Source organism: Stegostoma tigrinum, chromosome 25 (assembly GCF_030684315.1).
Source record: "Stegostoma tigrinum isolate sSteTig4 chromosome 25, sSteTig4.hap1, whole genome shotgun sequence".
Classification (NCBI taxonomy): domain Eukaryota; kingdom Metazoa; phylum Chordata; class Chondrichthyes; order Orectolobiformes; family Stegostomatidae; genus Stegostoma; species Stegostoma tigrinum.
Window position 1 is genome coordinate 35551447 of NC_081378.1, and position 23106 is coordinate 35574552.

The window sequence follows — 23106 nt, forward strand, 5'->3', positions numbered from 1 at the left end:
GTATTACTTTTGCCTTTTCTGTTTTTTAGGTTCACCAAAAATTTGTCACCAGATAAAATTAATTTGAGTACTCTTAAAGGTGAAGGTCAGCTGACCAACTTGGAGCTCGATGAAGAAGTACTGCAAAATATGCTGGACCTGCCCACCTGGTTGGCCATCACCAGAGTGTTCTGCAACAAGGCTGCAATTCGGGTAAGAATCAGAATTCTTATTCTGGGCACTCATACACTGGAAAGGAAACCAGAAAGGTGACGGTAGTGGCCATGAGATGAAAATGACGTGAGAACATTATCAATCTAAAAGCATGACTAAATAGGTTTGCCTGATAAACTTAGTATATCCCTGTAGGTTCTGTTGCATAACAATGGTGCCAGTAAATCTAAAGGATGTTGCAGCATTTGAACATAAAATTAGAAGCAAGAGTAGGCTGTTTGGCTGCTAACCCTGCTCCACTATTTGATAAGACAATGGCTGACCTGATTGTTTCCACTTGATCATCATGCAAATAAAATGTTGAGAGACATTGTCATTTGCCCTTTTAATTTTCCAGAATCTGAGAGAATTTCTAGGATTTCGCATATCGAGTCTAGGGGGTAAAGAAAATTTCTATAATTGCCTTACCTATTTTGGATTTAATTTTTTTAAAAGTAGGGGTGTTTTGTGAAAAGCTCGGTGAGATGTAACAGATACCCAAAGTTACTTGTAGAGTTATACAGCATAGAAACAGACACTTCACTCTTACTGGTCCGGGCCGACCAGATATCCTAAACCGATCTAATCCCATTTCTTTCGATGCATTAATGTATCTCGCTTGAGTAGCCCCTATGTTAATTTTGTTTCTGCTGAAACTCATTTGTATATCATGATGCAGAGTTGCCATGAACCATTAAGGAGAGCTTTTTTAAAAAAGATTTATTTTAAATAGAAAGATTAAGTAGATTTATTTCAAATGTTTGAGAAATGTGGAGCAGTTTGAAACAAATGAAAACACATTTATCACCAGAAAATCATTTTTAGTGACAGTTACAATTAACCACCAACAAGTAACACAATTTTAAATGATTGAAAGCTGTTTAAAAATGTGCAGTGCTATTTACTTATTTTTTAAAAAAAATTTAATACCTTATCAAATTAGAAACCTATTCGTAGTATTTTTAAAACTTACATGTTGTATCCTTGTGCCCAAAAGAGCTTAAGTTGTAAGCTGTTCATGAAGATGTGCAAATGAGTGCAATTAGTCAAACCTCCCAAAAGTGAAGAATTGATCCTAGCAGAATTGTGGTCAGTTTAATGGCTGGGACCACCTTTTTTCACTTTTTTTTACCTGATATGAAAGAATACAGCCATTTGACTTGCACTGAATGCAATGCAAAATGTTTGCAATACTTACCTCAGCAGGGATGTTGGGACCAGTGAATGTTTCAGAGAAAGGTTGGAAATCTGCAAGAGCTCCTCAGCATGGTGCCCTCACAGCTGTACATGTCATGGTTTTATGGCAGAAGCTGTTAGAGGCTCTTTTGAGATGGAAAGGTAATTTTTCTCTGCCATGAATCCAGCCTTTCCTCTGTGCCCCTATCATTGGAGTTTGCAGATTCCAACTCCTGTTATGCCCTGCGCCATTGTGATTTACAGCCTCTAAGTTTGTTGCAGCAGCCGCTGGATAAGTGCTGGCACGGCCGCAAAATCTCGTGTTTTGTCCATAATTGGCTACTTTCTTCCATAGCATGGACAGTTAATCTGCTTACCTGCCCCTTCATGGGAAATATTTCTACTGGTGGGACTTTGCCTCAGAGATATTCCAATGAGGCTGCCCTTTTTTTCTCTGCCACCTCCAACTCCAACACCAATGGATTGGAAAATTACAGCACAAAATGTATTTTTAAAAGAAAAACACTTGAGAACCTGACAATATCCAAATTCAACTGTTCAAAATCACAGCTGAAATGCTTTCACAATTAAACTGCTGCAAACAGTGTGATTCTTGTGAATTAAAATGTAAAGTGGACTTTGTTCTTTTAAAAAAAATGGTGTAGATTGTGGTCGGAAGGGAAGTATTCAATTCCATTCTGTTTCTCTTTGGCTAAGCAATGGTTGGCCAATAACAAATAATATTTTTGAAAGAATACAATAATCTTTATTTGCTTAAATCACTATAATTAGAGGAATAATTTGATATACAACTTTCATTTGCAAATGGCAGTATAGGTTTCCAGAGTTTTGAAGCCCTGTCTTGTGCTGCTTAGTAGTGTAATTCCAGATGATATTAAATGATGAAAAAAACTTGCTGAACATGCACAACAAGAATTTCAAGCTAAAATTCTGATTACTCCTAATTAATTCTTTTATTGAAATACGCAATGCCTTTAGTACATGAAATATGTTCAGTGAATTATAGTGTGTTTTTGGCAGTTTGTGTTGCCTAGTATCATCAAGCTTTTGGATGATTCTGTGCTGTAGGCATATATACCAAGTAAAGGTTGCAAATATATCGCACTCTGTTTCTTTTGCCTTAAATGTCGATTAGTCAGTGCTTCTTTATAGTCAGGGAGGCCTGCAAACTATCTGAATACATCTGTACAACCCAGTATACCTTTAAACTATTTGAAATCACTACTTGAAAGTTTACAAACTGATCCCTTGCTGCAGTGCATGAAATGCCACTCTGATTTGAAAATAGTAAAATAAAAGTGAAAGTGTAACCATTTGTCATATTTGATTTCTTTTGTTAAGATTCCGTTCTGCATTGTAGCTTATAAGCTCAGCGCAGTTCTGGCACTGTGATAGTGTCATTATTTGGTCTTGGAAAAAGGAAGAGGAAGGTGTTAGTCTTGAAAAATGCTGGGCTTCAACCAGAAGTCTGTTTGTTTTGCAATTTGTTTTCGGATGTCTGTTACATAGTCCACCGTGTCCTCGCTGAATTGTAATGGAGAGAATGCCTGTTTATTGAACTGTTCCAAGAGTTTTGTTCTTTGTTTTTAGAATCTTGGGCATACTTGATGACAGGTTACCCTCACTCTCTTTTGATGCCTACATTCTGCTTCATTGCCTTGGTTTTCCATTTATTGTATTAATGTCACCTCTTTAATCAGCGACATTTTTGAGTTTTTGACAGGTTTTGCTATTCTCTCATGCTTTGCACTTTGCTTCACAGTGAAATCTCAAAGTGAAATTGTACCTTGTCCATTATTTCATAATTGAATGTGTTTAGTTCTCTGGTCATCATGGCCACAGGACGCCTGATGGAAGGCACTGGCTTTTTTATGTTCTGTGAACATCATTTTAACAGAGGATTTTGGCATTAATTCTGCTACTGTTTCCAGTCAACTAGATGAATCAGTGTTGAATTTTGACTAATCGTTGGCATTATTTGATGGTTCTTGCTATTCAGCCAGCAAAAATGGTTAATAGTTTTGAAGCAAATGGAATTTTGTGCCATCTGATTTTATCTCCTAAAATGAAGAATGATGCAAGCCCTGAATTTAAAAAAAATCCTTAATTCAGTGTTTCAATGTTAGCATCATGATTGTCATGATTAATATGTAAATGTTGAACTAGATGCAAGTGGAAACATCTCCATAACTGCCCACCATGATGAAAGTTCATAATTTAGTACAATTAATTGGGACCTTAGGTTCTAAGGTTGAAGCGAATCGATTTTTGTTTTCACTTCTATGAAGACTGCAACAGCATGGCTTTCATAGAATCTCACAGAATCCCTACAGTGTGGAAACAGGCCCTTTGGCCCAACAAGTCCAAAGCAATCCTCAGAGCATCCTACCCAGACCCAACCCCATAACCCAACTAATCGAGACATCCTCGAACACTACAGGCAATTTAGCATAGCCAATGCACCTCGCCTGCACATCTTCGGACTGTGGGAGGAAACTGGAGCTCCCGAAGGAAACCCATGCAGGCCTGGGGAGCATGTGCAAACTCCACGCCGACAGTAGCCTGAGGGTGGAATCGAACCTGGGTCCCTGGCACTGAGAGTCAGCAGTGCTAACCACTGACCCACCGTACTGACTTGCAGCAGTAGTGTCAGAGGTGAGTTTGGGTTCCTGGTGGCTTCTGCATCATTGAGGCAGTCCTAGCTCTGACTCATGGCTGCTGCTGTGGAGACAGGTTTGGGTTACTGGCAGTGTCTGCATCCAGTGCAGATTCATGGAGTTGGTGGCATAGGCCAGTTTGAGCTTAGTATGAGACCAGGTGGCATCAATAGCAAATGTGTCAGCGAGGCAGGCCTAAAGCAGATTCATGGCAGCGGCAGAGTTGTGTTTGGGCTGGTACAGTACTTGATGCTATCAGCGGTGTTGGTATTGGCAAGGTCCAGTGAGGGCATCAGTGTAGGCAAGATGGCGCTGAATAGTGGCGACTTTTGTTCCAGCAAATGCAGTGTAGCAGAGGGGACTCGTGCCTGGCCAGCGGGCCCATGACGGAGTACCTAACAAGAAGGACTGTGAAGTTTGACACTTTCTTTATTTCTTCATTTTTTTCTGCCTTCCTATTCTATGTTTTAGTTTATTTTTCTAAGGTTCAAGATGGCGCTGGTGACAGGCGTCACTATAACACACTTGCACTATGTTTTGTAACAGGATACTCCTGAAATAAATAAACCAAAACCAAAGACTGCATTTTTTAAAAAAAATGCAGAATGCATTATAGAACAGAGTTTAGTAAGTTGTGATTTTAGCTGAATGATTAGCGTGCCATCTGGGGTGATGTATGCAAAGGTATTTGCTGACTTGAATTTTATAACCCACAGGGAGAGGGTCCAGAAGTCTCACCAACTTTCTCTTCCCCCTCTGTAATTTATTAAGAATCTTATCTTCATTCAGAAAGGAAAGGTCCGTAACAGTAGAGATGCTGCTAATAGCAGACTGTAAGGTGAAATGAAGTTCTGTATTGCTTAGAAAAAATTTTCAGAAGCAGCAGATTATGGGAAAGAAGAGACAAATCCTACAAGGCTGTTAAAGAAATTAATTTAAGAAACACATGATAAGTAACAGTGAGCGGAGTTAGCAGCCTGTCTTAAGGTGATGGGAACAAACATTAATGGAAGAAAACAGTATTGAACAAATGTATAGAAATTTACTGGAGGAAAATGTCCACTTGCACCTTGTCCTGGAGAGGTGCTGGTACTGGTGCTTGTGCTCCTGGGACTATATCCCATTGGAAGGGAAGTTTGGGTGGTGGAATATTGGGGGGAGGGAAGAGGGGTGGTGGAATGTGGGAGAGGGAGAGAATGTTCCATAAAAATTTAAGGATAGCTTTATGATGCTGGGAGAAAGACATGGATATCTGTTAATAATGGCAGATGCATTGCTCCCTGTGCCCTCCTCTATCCAGTGCTCAGTACTTCCTATCGAAATACTCAATGGCGTTCTCTGATACGCCAGCAAGTCTGTTAACGTCAGCATGTCAGTGACTAATTTTGCTCCACTTTTAGTAACCTTTTTAAATAAATCTGTGTTCAGACTCAGCTCTGTCACAGGGTATCGAGAAATGAGTTAAAGGAAAGCCAGGAAATCATATGAGGGAGATGGGAACAGAGGGCTGCAGTAATAGACTTCAATGAAGAAAGGTAACAGAAGCCTGAAATGCCAGTCTGGACTTTTTTTGTTTTGACTAAAAAGCCTATGTAACGTAATTGTTGTATGCAACACTGGAAGACTACATGATAGTAGGGATGAAATGCAGGTGCCCTATCCTTGTTTGATCATTGCTTTGATCTAAACAATTGTTATGTCCTTTATAAAGTTATAAAGAAATTGAGTAGAAAGGTGATTTTAATAACTGTGTGAGGATATAACTTCCTGTGCAATTTATCCTTTCATGACAGTCATTGTTGGCTTTACAGAAGAGCTACCTGCTGCAATCTCACTTCACTGCAGTTCACCTGAACTTGATTTAAACTTTTTTTAAATCGGTAAATAAATTTGCATTCAACATAGATGAGATTTGGAGAAAACTGTTGATTTGTTTGAAGATTGGTATGTGGAATGTTCTATTCTGAATTTCTAAATAATATCAGTTTGAGTAAGAATTGACGTTTCCGAACTTTGACATTGATTGCAATGGAGTTAAATCAGAACTTTCAGTCTTCATTGTTTATGAAATGTCAACAGATTTCTTAACGAGTGTAACATGTTACAGGACAAACCAGATAATTTAGTTGTTCTTCATGCAAGATGTGGTTTAATTATTTTAAAAGGATTCAAAATCAAATATAGTTGTTGAGGTTGATGTTTAATGCTATCTAATGAGTTGAGCAATTTTAACTAAAAAGGTCATAGCTTGAGCAGTGACATCGAGCAGCTCAGGGCAATGAGCTCTTAAACTGCAAATTTCTTTTTGTGTTCTGTTTTGCATTTGACTTCTGGTTATTTTAATTAAGTGAACTGCAGTTTCATGGCACACAATAAGTTGACATATATTAGGTTTGTGATAATCCTTGAAGGTTATTGTTGGTAGGTGGTGCAGTTGAGAGAGAAAGCGTCAGAGTAGAGCTCATTCAAACCAATGTGCTCACATATACTTGAGCTACTGGATAAGGATCAAGTTCAGATCCAGTCCTTCACTGAAATTAGCCATTAGGTCAAGTAGTTGCTTCCCAACAAAGTTCAAGTAACTGCATGAGTTGGTCGCAGAACTTGATCAGTTTGTTTGATCTAGTCATTCACATATTTACTGAACAATTGTGAAAGTAAAATAGTTAAATGCAGTAATACTTAATGTTAAAGCCTTATTCTATGTGGTCACTCACATTCCTGTAAGAAATAGGATGAACATTGTGTGTTCTTCGGTGTATTGTTGATGTATGCAGCACAATGTTTTGCACCAGCCCAATGTCAAAGCCCTGTCATTTTACCTCAAGACAGTAGTCAATTAGTACAGATGCTGGAGATCTGTAATAAATGCAGTGTTGAAGAAACCTAGCAGGTTTGACGTACTCGAGGTAAACAAAACAAGTTGACGTTTTGATCCAGTGTCTCCTCTTGAGAATGGTAAAAATCTGGGAAATTGTTTATATGTCACTGAGAAAAGGGAAGGAGGAGCAAATAGAACAGATGGTGAGGATGCCCAGAGCACAAGGTGTGATATAGATACCAAATAGGTATGAATGCAAGTGTGTATGTTGAAATATTCTTTGTGAGTGAACCTATGCAAAAAAGATACTAGGGGAGTAGATCAAAAGAGAGAACAGTGTTCAAGTTCTGAAGTTGTTGAATTTATTCAGTTCTGAAGGTTGTAAAGTACCTAAGTGCAAAATTAGGTACTATTCCTCCAGCTTGGATTGCAACTTTCTTTTTCCAGCCACCTTCTGTTTCAAAGAAAAGTCATATTGGACTTGAAATATCTGCACTGCAGCACAATATCACTGCCATCCAGACCCAACACCATTGTGTGAATCAGTATTCGCTGAAAATTGAGTTCACTTTTATCAGCACCACATATGCCCAAGTTGTTGCCATGGGATCCATGCTACACCTTTGTGTGGATTCCATGAGAAATATGTCCGTGGGATGACTCCTAGCCGTCTTCATATGGCGTATTTTCAATTAATAGATGATATGTTTGTTACATGAAGCTGGCTTTTTCATGTTGCAGCAGCAACATGAGTGGTGTGCAACCTTAAGAGGACAGTGCTCTCCACCCAAAAAATGTTGTTCCCATCGTACAAGTGAGTCATGTGGCATATGAATTGCAGTGCTGGTGTGATGCTAAGTTTATAGACCATACATACCAGAACGCTAGAAGATCACATCAAAACAACATATAACTTCAAGATAATAAAATGTGAGGCTGGATGAATACAGCAGACCCAGCAGCATCTCAGGAGCACAAAAGCTGATGTTTCGGGCCTAGACCCTTCATCAGAGAGGGGGATGGGGTGAGGGTTCTGGAATAAATAGGGAGAGAGGGGGAGACAGACCGAAGGTGGAGAGGAGAGTATAGGTGGGGAGGTAGGGAGGGGATAGGTCAGTCCAGGGAAGACTGACAGGTCAAGGAGTTGGGATGAGGTTAGTAGGTAGGAGATGAAGGTGTGGCTTGGGGTGGGAGGAAGGGATGGGTGAGAGGAAGAACAGGTTAGGGAGGCAGAGACAGGCTGGACTGGTTTAGGGATCAGTGGGTGGAGGGCAAGAGCTGGGCTGGTTGTTTGGTGCAGTGGGGGGGAGGGGACGAACTGGGCTGGTTTTGGGATGCGGTGGGGGAAGGGGAAATTTTGAAGCTGGTGAAGTCCACATTGATACCATTGGGCTGCAGGGTTCCCAAGCGGAATATGAGTTGCTGTTCCTGCAACCTTTGGGTGGCATCATTGTGGCACTACAGGAGGCCCATGATGGACATGTCATCTAAAGAATGGGAGGGGGAGTTGAAATGGTTTGCGACTGGGAGGTGCAGTTGTTTATAACGAACCGAGCGGAGGTGTTCTGCAAAGTGGTCCCCAAGCCTCCGCTTGGTTTCCCCAATGTAGAGGAAGCCACACCGCGTACAGTGGATGCAGTATACCACATTGGCAGATGTGCAGGTGAACCTCTGCTTAATATGGAAAATCATCTTGGTGCCTGGGATAGGGGTGAGGGAGGAGGTGTGGGGGCAAGTGTAGCATTTCCTGCGGTTGCAGGAGAAGGTGCCGGGTGTGGTGGGGCTGGAGGGCAGTGTGGAGCGAACAAGGGAGTCACGGAGAGAGTGGTCTCTCCGACGAACAAGGGAGTCACGGAGAGAGTGGTCTCTCATATAACTTCAGTTGTGTGCAGCAAGTAGGATACTGACCATACTCAACCAGCCCATGCTTGTAAAATGCTCAACGCAGTGTTCAACAGTAGTTGTGATTTTGTAATTGGACAGCATTTTCCACATAATCTTGAGTGTGTGAATAGTTATGCTGACAACAAGTTTGGGATTGTCAGTCAGGCCCACAGTGTGGTGCACTTGCATGTACTGGAAGCTAGAATTATTACACTGGGCCCTGCTTCTCTGCATACAGAAGAAACGTGCTCAAACATGGTTGAATGCAACAAAATAGACGACAGCAATTCTGTGGTTCATTTCTGAGAGCAATATCTTGACCAATGTGATTCAACCTGCTGTTTTTAGGAGTACAAATACGTAGTTCATTGAAAGTGGCATTACAGGTTGACAGGATGCTGAATGCTGGCCTTCAGGGGTCGAGACATTGATAATAGGAGTTGGGATGTTATGTTACAGTTGTATAAGTTGTTGGTAAGGCCGTACTTGGAGTATTGTGGAAATTTTTGGTCACCCTTTTATAAAAAGACATAGTTAAACTGGAAAGTGTGCAAAGACTACTTATGAGGATGTTGCAAAGATTCAGAGTCCAGAGTTATAGGGAGAGGTTGGTCAGGATAGCACTTTATTCCTTGGAACATAGGGTGGAACATATGAGGGGTAACCCTCTAAAGGTGTATAAGATCATGAGGGGCATAGACAGGATGAATGCATACAGTCTCTTTCCCAGGGATTGGGAATTGAAAACTAGAAGGCACAGGTTTAAGGTGAGAGGGGATAGATTTAAGAAGGAACCAAGGGACAACTTCTTCACATAGAGAATGTATAAGTGAAATGGGCTGCCAGAGAAAGTGGTTGAGGCAGGTACAATGGCAACATTTAAAAAGCATTTGGATAGATACATGGATGTGAAGTGTTTAGAGGGATAAGAACCAAATGTGGGCAACTGGAACCAGCAGAGTGGGCACCAAGGTCAGCATGGATGAGTTTGGGCTGAAGGGCCTGTTTCCATGCTGTATAACTCTATAACTTTGACTCTATAAAATCTGGGCAGTTATTTGACTATCATCGTTCACCTTTGTGTTTTCTATGCCAATACCTTTACCAGTCAAATTCTAGTATAAGTTTATTATTTTTCCCTTACCTTGACATCTTGCAATTCCTTCTGATAAGTGCAAGAGAAAAAAAGTTGAACAGGATGTATTTTTCCAGAAGTAATTCTGGTTTAGTAGTATCTCCTTTTGAGAACCTAAAAAATTGTTAGCAGAAACTAATGTCATTGAATCACCTTTGCTTGATTTTTAACATCATTCAGGTTATTAATCGTTATGATGTGAAAGTTGCCACAAATTCATTAGTTTTCCTATTGAGTGTCAGAGGCCCCGAGGTGGTTCGTGGAACAAATCACTGTTATTTGGTGAAACTAGTTCTTTTTTCTTGTCCTCGCTTTTATGCCCTTTTAGTTAATAGGTTGCCTAACCATTTGTAATATTTGTGTTGATCTTGAGTTTTCATTATAAAGATGAGTGCTGCTAGAAGTGTTCCCAAATATCTTATACAAGTAATTAGATAATATTCACCGTATTATCAAATTATCAAGTTAAAAAACATTCTTGGAGAATTCTATTATATTGATGCATTTAATGCTCAAATGTGCTGTGTGAAAGTTGGTTATTGTGACAAGAATTAAGATTCCAAAAATTAAAGGAAATGAGAAATCTATCTGCAAATATCCTGTCTGTTTTAGAGCAGATATTGTTTGCATTTGAAGTGTTATAGAAATATGAGGATTTCCTTTTAAAGATATTTTTAAGCAACATTCAGCTATGTTATCCTATACCTTTTTAGAGCAGGTGGGTTTTGAACCCAGGCCCCCTGCCTTGGAGTCAGAGAAATTGCCACTGTGCCTCAAGAAGTGCTAGGATTTCCTTTTTATCTCCATTTACGAGCTCCATGACCCACAGCGTTTTTCAATCATGGGAGCACTTTTTATAAGTGATAGGTACAAGACTCATAGAATTCAAATTATTTGCTTGGATGCCACAAACAGCAATAAGAGTAATCTCAATTTTTTTTTTGCTTGTTAATGCTAAATGTTGTCTCGCACATGAGCTCCCCTGACCCCAAATATTCATGTTCACTTTAGAAGTTGGTTCAACATCCTGTTTGAAAGACAATATGTTCCAACCGTGAAACACCTTTTCATTCTTGCAGTGATGTGTCACCCAAGATTCTGCTCATCCCTGAAGGAGAACTGTAAATCATTTTCTGACACTCTAATGAAAATGCCGCTACTGAGCATGAGTTGAGATGCATGGCAGAGACTTGTATATTTTCATCAAGCCAGAAATTTGACCTTTAAGGAAAAAAAATCAGTGATGAATAGAATTTTGCATTGTTTTCTTTTACAACAATGAGAGCCTCGTTCTGAATATACTTACTGCAAAATAATTGTAATAAGATCCCTCCCTATGAATTCCAGATTATACGTTGTTAAACTAAACAGTAACAAAGCTAATACAAAGACAAGGTTTGCTCAAGTGTAACATATCAAACTAAAATCCCCATATGTACTCATTCCATTTTAGGCCCGGTCTTTCATCTTTCTTTACTTCAGTTTTCTAACAATTTAATACTTCATATCCTTAACAACCCAACTTCTAAAGTTTCTAAGAGATAAGTTACAGAAACAAGGTTTTATTGGCTTATCAAGCTTAAAAAGCTGGTTGCTTTCTTAAAGCTAGTGCAATGGTGATTGACAATATTATTCTTTTCAAGAGGAGGCAGCTGATAAGATACCTTAACTAGCCTACATTGTATTAACAGTAGTTCTCTATAAAGTTTTAATTGGTTGTTCAGTGGTAAAATTCTTACTTGGGATCATTCCTGAAGAGTCTTTTGGTGCAGCGATAATATCCCTGCCTCTGGGCCAAGTCTCACCTGTCCCAGAGGTGTGTCAGAACATATCTGATCATGTTAATTAAACTAACCATAACAAGTTCTTACCATCATGGCTGTGTACTACTTAGTGCTCTGCATTGAAGCTGCTATGGTCTATATTCAAATCCAAGTCACAACAAAGTTTGTGACTGTGTCAAGAAGTTTCCTTGGATTTTCTTAATTCAATAACCTTCTTGCACCTAATATTCTGTTTCTAATTGCTGAGCAACAGTATTGGATATTTTCCTGGACATAGTCAAAATAGTAGCACTCGTTCATTTTTAAATTGGCTAAATTTGAAGGGTGTGCATTTTGTAAAAAGGTTTGAGAGCATGCCTGCCAAAGAATTTTTCTGAATTGTTGTGTTTGAGATTTGGAAGGACTGTCCAATTGCAGAAATGAAATGCTTTACTAATTATCTGATTATATGTTTCTTGTAGATACACTGGACTAAATTAAAGACTCACCCTATCTGCCTGGTAAGTTTTTAATTTTCTTCATTAAGTACGAACAAAACTAGTTGTGATCTTTTTTCTCGCAGAACAGAAGAAATAGAGACATTGAAACCAGTTTCAGAATTTGGCCTCTGACCCTGCTCCAACATGACACCAATCTTCTATCTCAGTAGTAACCTTAAGTCCTGTGATTCTCTAGAACTGGTCACCCTTTTATAAAAAGACATAGTTAAACTGGAAAGTGTGCAAAGACTACTTATGAGGATGTTGCAAAGATTCAGAGTCCAGAGTTATAGGGAGAGGTTGGTCAGGATAGCACTTTATTCCTTGGAACATAGGGTGGAACATATGAGGGGTGACCCTCTAAAGGTGTATAAGATCATGAGGGGCATAGACAGGATGAATGCATACAGTCTCTTTCCCAGGGATTGGGAATTGAAAACTAGAAGGCACAGGTTTAAGGTGAGAGGGGATAGATTTAAGAAGGAACCAAGGGACAACTTCTTCACATAGAGAATGTATAAGTGAAATGGGCTGCCAGAGAAAGTGGTTGAGGCAGGTACAATGGCAACATTTAAAAAGCATTTGGATAGATACATGGATGTGAAGTGTTTAGAGGGATAAGAACCAAATGTGGGCAACTGGAACCAGCAGAGTGGGCACCAAGGTCAGCATGGATGAGTTTGGGCTGAAGGGCCTGTTTCCATGCTGTATAACTCTATAACTTTGACTCTATAACTCAGAAATCTGTCAATTTCTGACTGGTCCGGTATGGTGATACCGTAAACTCTCATCCTAGTTCTCCCAGCCAAGGAAATCATGCTTCTAGCAACTACTTTTATTACACCAGTATTGAATTTTACATATTTCAATGAGATCACCGCTCATTCTTTTGAACTCCCAACAGTTTTAGATTCACTCAATTCAATATCTCCTTGAAATACAATCCAGTTAGCCCAGGGATGAGTCTGTTGAGACTTTGTTGCACTCCCTCTCGATAAGGCACTTCTTTCCAGAGCTAATGAGACATATGGATGATGTGGTCTGTGAAGCCCTTCGAGCATTACACATGGGACACTCTACCAGTACTGTCCACTAACCAGTACTGGTTAAATATCTGAACGTGTGGATTAGAAGTGCAGGCAAGCTATTCAGTCTCTTGAGTCTGCACCACTCTTCCGTAAGATCATGGCTGATTTGTTTTAGTTTCGATTTTCATCTTGTAATCTATCGTTGATAATCTCAGATTTTTGTTGGGCAAAGTAATCAAGCTTCCTCCACATCAAAAATATTCGAGGACTCTGCCTTCGCTTGATTCAGGGGCGGTGAGTTCCAAAGTTATACACCACTCAAAAAAAAAATTGTCTCTCTTCTAAAATGGTGATTGCCAATTGTAAAACTGTGTTCCTTAGTTCTACAATCATTCATAAGGGGAAACATCCTTTTGTTATGGAGAAGAGTTCAAACCCCTCTGATAGTTAAACTGAAACACAAGTTCCCTTCTAATAATTAAACCAAAAACACCCAGAGAAGCTCGCCTCCCTTTTATAACCTTTAAGAAGAGTGGTTAAATGAAAGAAAATCCCTGGTATACACTTTATAAGTAACAAGTAACAATTTACTTACTTAACCCAAACAACAGTGAACAGTGAATTAACAGAATTATAACCAGACTGAACAATTCCCTCTTAACTACTGTCTACTCCCTAACTCAACTAAATTCTGCTTGTATGCTGTTCCAGTAGACACAAGTCCCACTTATATTAACCTAAGTAATAAGAAAATAAATTAAAACTTAGTCTCTCAAAGTCCACATGCCTCTGTTCTGTTCTCAAGTCATAAATGCCTTTCTTCTGCTGATCCAGCTGTCAGGGATGTTTTCTCTGTGAAGTCTTCTGTGAGGACTCTTAGTTAGAAGTGCAGTGGTATCTTTTATGAATAGATGATGCTTTCTTCGAGAAATTAGTGATTTCTTGTGAGGGATGCTTATTTCTCAGATGGTGGTTCGCTCTCACCCTGATTCTCAAAACCCTCTCCTTATATACCTTGGATGTCATGTCAATTTTCTTACAGTAGCATTGGTCCATGGTTGTCAAAACCATCAGATTTAAATTCAATTGGCTTCCAGTTGCTTAGTGTTTGGTTTAAATTAATTAGCTGTTTCCAGCTCATTACTGAAACATCAATACAAGCCTAAGGTTTCCAACCACTCAGCCAATTGCTATGTATTTCAATTTCAGAACTGGCTGTACATCTTCAGCGACATACAGACACTTCTTTTTTATTCTGTCTAAATCTTTAAGCTTAGAAAAGCTCTTTACTACTTAAAGGAACCATTTGCTCTTCTCCCTTTTCATATTTTTACAAACAAATTCTAGCTTCCTGCCTTTCAATTCATGATTAGTCGACTCAGCTGTAACACTTCTTATCACATCCATCTTGCCAAGACCATTCAGCATCTTACATCAATAAAGTCATTCCTCACTCTTCTAAACCTGAGTGAAGACAAGCCCAGTCAGTCCAACCTTTCCTCAGAGACAATGCACTCGTTCTTGGTGTAGTAAAGCTCCTGTGAACCACTGCCAGTGCAAATAAGGAGATCAGAACTATATACAGTATTCAAGATGCGGTCTCAGCAATAATATTATATACCTGAAGCATATCGTTCTTTTATGTTCAATTCCAGTCTTTATGAAGATTAGCATTCCATTAGCTACCTTAATTACTTGCTGTAACCGGATCTCAACTTTCTGTGGCGTTCCATGATCACATCAACATTCCTCTGCACCTTGGACTGCAACCTGTATTCTTTACTTAGGTGATGTCTCCTTGGTTCACGTTGACAGAAAGAACAAAAAATTTCACAGTTTACCCCATTATGCTTCATCTGCCAGATATTGTTCACCCAGCATATTTATATCTATCTTCGACTTCCTAATAATATCTTCTTCACAATACACTTTCCTACCTATCTTGGCATCATGTGTAAATTTAGTTACTCTCATCTAAGTAATTCGTATAAATTGTAAAAAGCTAAGGTGCTAACTTGGAACCCTGCAGGACTCTACTTGTTACATTCGCTAATCTGAAAATTACTCTTCGATGCATTCTCTCTGTATTCTGCCAGCCAGTCAGTCTGCCCATGTTAAATCCATGCTAGTATATTACCTCCTACTCTACATTGCACAATAATGTTTTATGTGGCACCTTGTCAAATGCCTTCTGAAAAAATCGAAGTACAGTACATCACCAGGCTTCCCTAATCAACATTACAATGTTCCTCTTTTTCAAAGAAGTCCAGTGAATTTGTTAAACATGATCTCTCTTCAAACAACAGAGCCTTCCTGAGTAGGTTGAATGTTTCTAATTACCCATTTCTCACCATCTCAATGACTGACTCTAACATCTTCCCCATGACAATTGTCAAGCTAACTGGCCTTTCTTCTGTGGTCTCTGCCTTCCTTCCTCCCTCAGTAAATGGGTTATATTTGCTTTTTCTAGTTATAACTTTTCCATAATCTAGTGTGTTTTTGAAATTTTAACACTAACACAATAGTCCACCTTTGGTGAACTCTTTTTAGACCCTAGGATTAAGTTCTCAGGACACGGGATTGTTCGCACTGTTGCTCCATCATTTTGCTCAGTACCACTGACCCGGTGATTGTAAATTCACCGTGTTCCTCTCTTCATTCCACCTCCTGGTTTACAGCTAGAATAATAGCGTTATACAGTATGGAAACAGACCCTTCGATCCAACTCATCCTTGCCAACCAGATATCCTAATCCGATCTAGTCGATTTTGTAGCATTTGACCCATATCCCGCTCCCCTTCCAATTCAAATACCCAGCTATATGCCTTTCAAATGTTGTAATTGTACCCACCTACACCACTTCCTCTGGCATCTTTTTCTGTACACACATCATCGTCTGTGTGAAAAAGTTGTTTCCGGTCCGTTTTAAATCTTTCCTATCTCACCTGAAACCTATGCCTCTAGTTTTGAACTCTCTCACATGAAGAAAAAGACCTTAGCTATTTATCTGATCCATGCACCTCATGTTTTATCAACCTTAATAAGGTCGCCCCTCAGCCTCTGACACTCCAAGGGAAAAAGTCCCAGCCTGTTCACCTTCTCCCTATAACTCAAGCCCTCCAGTCATGGTAATATCTTTGTGAATCTTTTCTGCACCCCCTCAAATTTAACAACATCCTTCCTCTAGAAGGGAAGCCAGAATTCTACGCAGTATTCTAAAAGTAGCCTCACCAATGTACTGTACAGCTGCAACATGACATCACAGTTCCTATACTCAGTGTTCTTGACCAATGAAGTAAGCATGCCAAACTTCCCCTTCACCACCTTGCCTACCTGTGACTCCACTTTTGAGGAACTCTGCACCTGTAACTATCGATCATTTTGTCCAGCAACACTCCCCACAGCCCTACCAGTAAACTGCTGTGGTTTGCCATACCAAAATACGACATCTTGTACTTATCTAAATTTAAACACCGTCTGCCATTCATTGTTCCATGATCCAGTCATCACATTTGACTTGAATTTTAAATAAGGGTTGTATTGTAGTCCCCCTGACTCTTCTTTGGTAATATAGTGCTGCTATTGATCACCATCTCCAATAAAGAAAACTTCTGATAACTTATCTATCTCTTACATGTTTTTCTGGCACATCAAACTATTGTTTCAAATTTATCTTTTATTTCTGCTTAAGGTTTTTGTACCTATGAGATTCCCATTGAGTTGTTGTTGAGAAAGCATGAATTCACATTTTGCCATGGTGGCTTAGGAATTAGATTTCATTGAGAGTAAAACCTGGTTTCCATAAGAAATGACATTGAAGTAGTTAGTTTGTCATAAAAGCCCAATCATTTCATAGGCATTATAAACACACAAAATTCTAGAAGAAACTCTGCAATTCAGGCAATATCTATGGAGAGAGAAACAGAGCTAACATTTCAAGTCCAATATGGCTCCTATTCGAACAGAAAAAATTCGGCTCTGAAGAAGAGTCATACAAGATACAAAGTATTAACTAATTTCGTATTGCCTCAAATGCCAGATTTACTGGGTTTCTCCAGCGCTTTGTGTTTGTTTTTCAGCTTTCAGCATCTGCAGTATTTTGCTTTTAGGGAAAGCAAATGTTATTGAGAAGGAAATATTCTGCTCTTGGTTATCCTTGGCAATGTGTCACTCAACCCCCCCATGAGCTGACTCAGGACAGCTCTCTAAAGTGACCAGTGAAGCTTCCTTGAATGGCATTGGTATTGCTGTGCTTACTTTACAAGGAGACTTTGACCATGCTCTTCCCATAAGAGAGAACCTCTTACAGTCAACAAAATGTAAGATTCAGTCACTTGAAGTGAAATTGAAAATACAGAACAGAAGTGGATAAACATTGATCTGTGATAACAAGGTGTAGAGCTGGATGAATGCAGCAGGCCAAGCAGCATCAGAGGAGCAGGAAGGCTGACGTTTCGGTCCTAGACCCTTCTGAAGAAGAGTCTAGGTCTAAAATGTCAGCCTTCCCGCTCCTCTGATGCTCCTTGGCCTGCTGTGTTCATCCAGCTCGACGCCTTGTTACGTCAGATTCTCCAGCAGCTGCAGTTCTTATTATCTCTGAAACATTGATCTGTATTGGCTTGGAATAAGCGTTAAGTATTGATGGAGACCAGTGGGGTATGGTAAGTGAGCTGTGAGCCATAATCTGTGAGATTGGATTTATGGTTGAAAAAGTGAAATTTATAGTGTTATAGGAGAAGTGCTGGTGGAGTGAGATGAATTGAAATAGGTTTTTCATATTGCACAGGCACAATGGCCTGTGCTATATGATTCTATGATTCTTAACCTTTCAATTTCTTGTGTTACATGTACTCCAAAGTTATGGATTGGATAATTTTCTTCGTTGCTGTCAATTCAATTAATTCATTTTTTGTTTGGTTCATTAATTAAAATTTGTTTCTACTTGGGAATGCATGTACCACAGTTGATCTGAGATGTTGCGGTATCATCATCACTATTATTGGTCAGTTAAAATGTAACTTCTGTTGCCCAAGAGCACACTAAACACTGTTGACTGGAAGTTTGTTTCGTGGACAGTGCTATATTTTCCAATCTCATTTGGTACTATGGTGGGAAATTCATTCAGCCTCAGTATCCCTGAATTTTGAGAAAGGGAAAAGAAAAATAATGAATTCCTGCTTGTAGTTGTTCTTCACTGATCACTGTTCAAGGTATGTGTACATAAATACTGGTGAAATACAATGATGTTTGATTGCAGGGTGTGCTTGTGCCAAGAATTATCCAAGGTGAATGGCCAGTTGGGTGAGAATCTAGTCACTTGTGCTCATGGTGGAACTGTATTCCAACATGAATTACTGTTTTAAGAAGCAGAGGTATGAGAGGAGCAACAATTCCAAAGCTGATTCATTTAGGAATTAACTTGGATATCATGTGAGATATCAGGACAATTACTTTAATCATGTCTTTGTTTTGTGTTGTTGTATTCACCTAGTATTTGGATAAGGTGGAAATGGAGATGAGAACTTGTGAGGAACCTCGGCCTCCTAATGGACCGTCTCCAATAGCAACAGCTTCAGGTCAAAGGTAAGTCATTACCTTAAGGTAAGCCTTAAATTGTTCAGGAAAATTATTTACAGATGCACCTCGGATACAGTATATTTACTTCCATTTATTCTGAATTGAGGATTTTTTTTGTTTCACATTATATTTGAAGTTTAGATTTCAAGTTAAAATTTGTTACAAAACAACACTGCTCATAATTTTATTTATATTTAATTGATGATTGGTGTTCATACTTAGAAAAAGTGAAGAAATGGTTATTTAAAATAGAAATCTGAAGTATATTTTTTCAGTTAGTTGCTTGATAATCTTATTCTTTCCTAGTGAGTATGGCTTTGCTGAAAAAGTTGTAGAAGGCATCTCTCTTTCTGTGAATTCCATCGTTATCAAAATCAAAGCAAAAGCTTTCAATGCATCGTTTGAATTGTCCCAGCTACAAATACACAGTGTAAATACAAGCTGGCAGCAAAGTGACCTGCGCTTTACACGAATACAAGATCCTCAGCGTGGGGAGGTAGAACTGACTTTCTACGTTATTCTTCTTTACTGCTTCTTTTTAATTCATAATATACCTGAAGCTTGCATTTATTTGGGTAGTTATCAAACCTTTAAGTTTCATTTTTAATCATACATATCTGAAATCTGTTACGTGCAGAAATACTGGGAATGTTTAAATGTATGGCCCAGAACCCTGCAATGAAGTGAAAACTTGTGTAATTGGAGGTGCATGTCTGTCATGAACTTTCTGACAGACGGAGTTCTAGAATCAAAAAGTAGCCTGCCGCTCAGCTATCTATGTACACGTTAAAATAGAGAGATACGTTGCCAGTGATCCTGTGACTCTGTATTGGATTGTACTACCACATAGGAAATCAAAAACACCTGATGTGGAGATACTTCGCCTCCTCTTTGATAAATGACCATCTCAAAGAATGATCACAGCCCAGTAAGAAGCCATTTGACCGGTCATGTCCATGCTGGCCCTCAGTAAGATCAGTTCACCTTGTGTAATCTCCCTGTTTCTTCACACAATTATGTACATTTCCCTTTTCAGATGTTTATTGAATTCCCTTTTGAATACCTCAATTAAACCTGAGTCCACCGTTCTGTATAGAATGCTTCCAGATCTTAACTACTCACTGTGTCAAAGCAGTTTTCCTCAGGATGTTATTTCTCATTTTGTAACTGCCTTAGAATCCTTCCTCCAACAGGAACCACTTCTCTCTATCTACAGTGTCCAGACCCTCATGAGTTTGAATGCCTCTATCAATTATTCTCTCACGTTCACTTCTCCAAGAAGAGCAGAACCAATTTTTCAGTTACATCTTAATGTAACTGAAGTTTCTCATCTGCAACCGTTCTTGGGTTTCTTTGCTACACGCACACTTAATACCTTCCCTTTCTGATAAAGTGGGTTACCCACAGCTGTATTCAGTACTCCAGTTGGAGGCTGAATGCTGTTTTATACAATTTCAACGTAACCTTGCTTTTGTGCTATATTCCCATGTTTACACAGGATGTGCTCCCAAACTATTCTGCCACCTACAGTGATTTATGCACGTTTATATCCAGATTCCTCCTCTTCCATACCCTGTTTAGAATTGTACCCTTCGTATTATATGTCTGCTTTCTTCATACCAAGGTGAATCGCTTCACACCTCTGCAGTGAATTTCATCCACCATTTGTCTTCCATTCAACCATTCTATGTCTCTGCCCTTTACAGCTCTATTCTCTTTATCATGGTGTACAATACTTTTACATTTCATATCACACACAGATTTGCAGTTGTGTACTATGGACCTGTGTAATATACCAGGAAGAGCAGGAGTCCTCATGTGAACCCATGAAGAACTCCACTTTATGCCATTTCTAGTCCGATAAACAACTGTACAGTGCAATTTTCTGTGCCACCTACATTCCCTGTAATTTTCCCTGCAGCTGTGTGTGGTAACAGCTTCAGTAGCCATATGCCAATGAATTGGCAAACCTCTACGTGGCTGTGCAGCTTACAGGGAACATTGCCTGTCACTCAATCAATTTTGTGTTCCATCTGCTGCTGTTCCTTTTTAATGCATGAGCTCTAACTTGCTCCCAAGTCTTTTGTGCCACAACTTATCAAACGCCATTTGGAAGTCATACATGCCACACCAACAGCATGAACGTCATCAACTCTCTCTACTCAACTCAAATTTGAAGTGGGTAGTGATTTTCCATGTATTTAAAACACTCATCCATTAAGTGAAAAACATTGTTTAAATGTCTTAATTTTTGCATGATTCCTGTTGGAATACAACTCAAGTTCCCTCAATTGCACGCTTGCTGTTTCTTCAAAGAGACAATTTGTAATTAGAGAAGCAGCAAGTGCAAGATTATGTTAGCCTGTGACCAGATGAGATGGATGAATTACTTATGCTGGTCTAGAAGCCACCATGCAGCAGAGATTGAGGATTGTGGAGCAGCAGCGTGAGTGGAGAGAGCCTGAGTGCAAACTGGGAGGGGGTGGGTGAGTGCCAGCTCTTTGTGAGGGGGAGTAGAGCGCCAGGCCCAACCATCAATTGATTTGTTAATAATTGGGTAAGTATTTTATGCATTGCATAATTTTATCTGTTACTGACCATGTTTATTGCTGTTTGTATTCACTCATGATCAACGTGCTGTGAGAATAGGGTACACAAACTAACCTTCCTATATTGGAGGAGGCAAATAGGGTAACTGACTCCCTAAATATATTTTATATGTGGTGGTGTAGAATGTTTGAAGGTAGATAATGTGCAATTGTTTGCCTGTATAACAGCCAGCATCCTGCATTCAATTTTTATGAATGTCTTCAGGAAGCTATTTATAAATTACATTTTTCCTAATTGCAGAAATAGTTCCTGAAAAAGCAACATTAATGTTGCATCATTTCTACATAAGATATACAGTAACTGTGTGTAATTTGGTGAATTAATAAGGTATGACATATTTACGTGTGCTATCTTCACTGTTTGTGATACCTTATCTACCTGAAGAAATAATCCTTCTCTCAAAATTGACAAATGCAGTAAGCAATGTTTTTGTGTGATTACATCATCTCAGAAAGGGCTAAATCAGAATGAGAAAGAAGTCTCTGAGAACAAATAAGTAATCTTTGAAAATAAAAAGTAGCTCAAGAAATCACTCATTGAACCCTGAAAAAGTATTGTGCCTTCTGCTAGAATATGTTACCTAGAAGCTGACGATGTCTCTTCTAGTGTGGATCCACACAGTTTACTTGCAGATAACCTGATCACTAGACACCACAGTCATACTTCATCCTGAAATCACCCACTTCTCATTGAGGCATTTTCTTCTTGTATGCTGCCTATCCCCCAGTGGTACTTCAAGACTTGTCAGAAAGCCACTTCTGACAAAGTGCCTCTTAAGCTCTATGCCACTTGAGTTCCTTGGGTCAGTACGGGATCGGTGGTATTACAATTTTTAAAATGCCTGTGGTATTTCTGTTTTACATAACTATTGCCAGTTCTGTTCTGGGACTTCATTTACTTACAGAAGCAAATGTTATGTTGTTTTTTAAGTTTGCAACTTATTTGTTTCTTCTATGCTTAGGTTTTGACATTTAAGGAGATAACTTGGCAGATGATCCGAATAGAGGCAGATGCTATTCAGAGTGATGAACATGAAATCCTGAGTGCGCCAGTGAGGCTTATCACAAACCAATCTAGAATGAAAGTCAGCTTAAAGCGAAGGGTATGAAAGAGTAATTTTTTTGTAGTGGATAGAAAGAAAGCAATGTCATAATGATGCAGTGTTGTGCACATAAAACTCCAAAACAGCATAACGAAGAAGTGTGTTCAGGTGACTGAAGTGTAAAGTTATTGTTTAAAACCATCAGGCACAGTAAGCCCTCTAGTAAAATGAGCTAAATTTTTCTTGATATGTTTGCAAGAATTTTAGAAATATTTGCAAATATGTTTCTAAGAAGTTCATAATGTGAAAAAAACTTGATAATGGTTGTTTGCCTTGACATAATGCTGAAGTTTGGACCTGCAACCAGAGGACATTACAGTTAATCAACATTTTTGTTGTCCCCAGACATTCTGATTATCTGTTCAGTGGCACTTTAGATGAAATGTCATGAAAATTTCCAGTGCCTTCAGCTTCCATCTTTGTGCTGTCCTCGTATTTTCTGTGTTTTTATGTTTTACCATTTTGAAGCCATTTCAGCCCAGGCATTGCAATCAGATATGGAAATCAATAGTTTTTTTTAAAAACTACTTTGTGACAATGCGTAATCATACATTTACCCTTGTGTTTATTTCCCTAATACTTTCCCACTTTGTCAATGCTTGGAACACATTTCCAATGGAGTATGTTTAGTGCAACTGGA

General features: G+C 39.1%; 1 protein-coding gene across 3 annotated transcripts in view; it reads left to right on the forward strand.

Annotated features, from left to right (window-relative positions):
* bltp3b (bridge-like lipid transfer protein family member 3B) overlaps positions 1-23106 on the forward strand; it is a 120614-nt gene that overhangs the window by 28759 nt on the left and 68749 nt on the right. For all 3 annotated transcript variants that reach the window (XM_059654636.1, XM_059654637.1, XM_059654638.1), the window contains exons 2-6: positions 30-192; positions 12132-12170; positions 18669-18760; positions 19061-19250; positions 22326-22466. In XM_059654636.1, coding sequence (XP_059510619.1) covers positions 30-192; positions 12132-12170; positions 18669-18760; positions 19061-19250; positions 22326-22466 — 625 coding nt within the window. The remainder of the gene's footprint in view (positions 1-29; positions 193-12131; positions 12171-18668; positions 18761-19060; positions 19251-22325; positions 22467-23106) is intronic.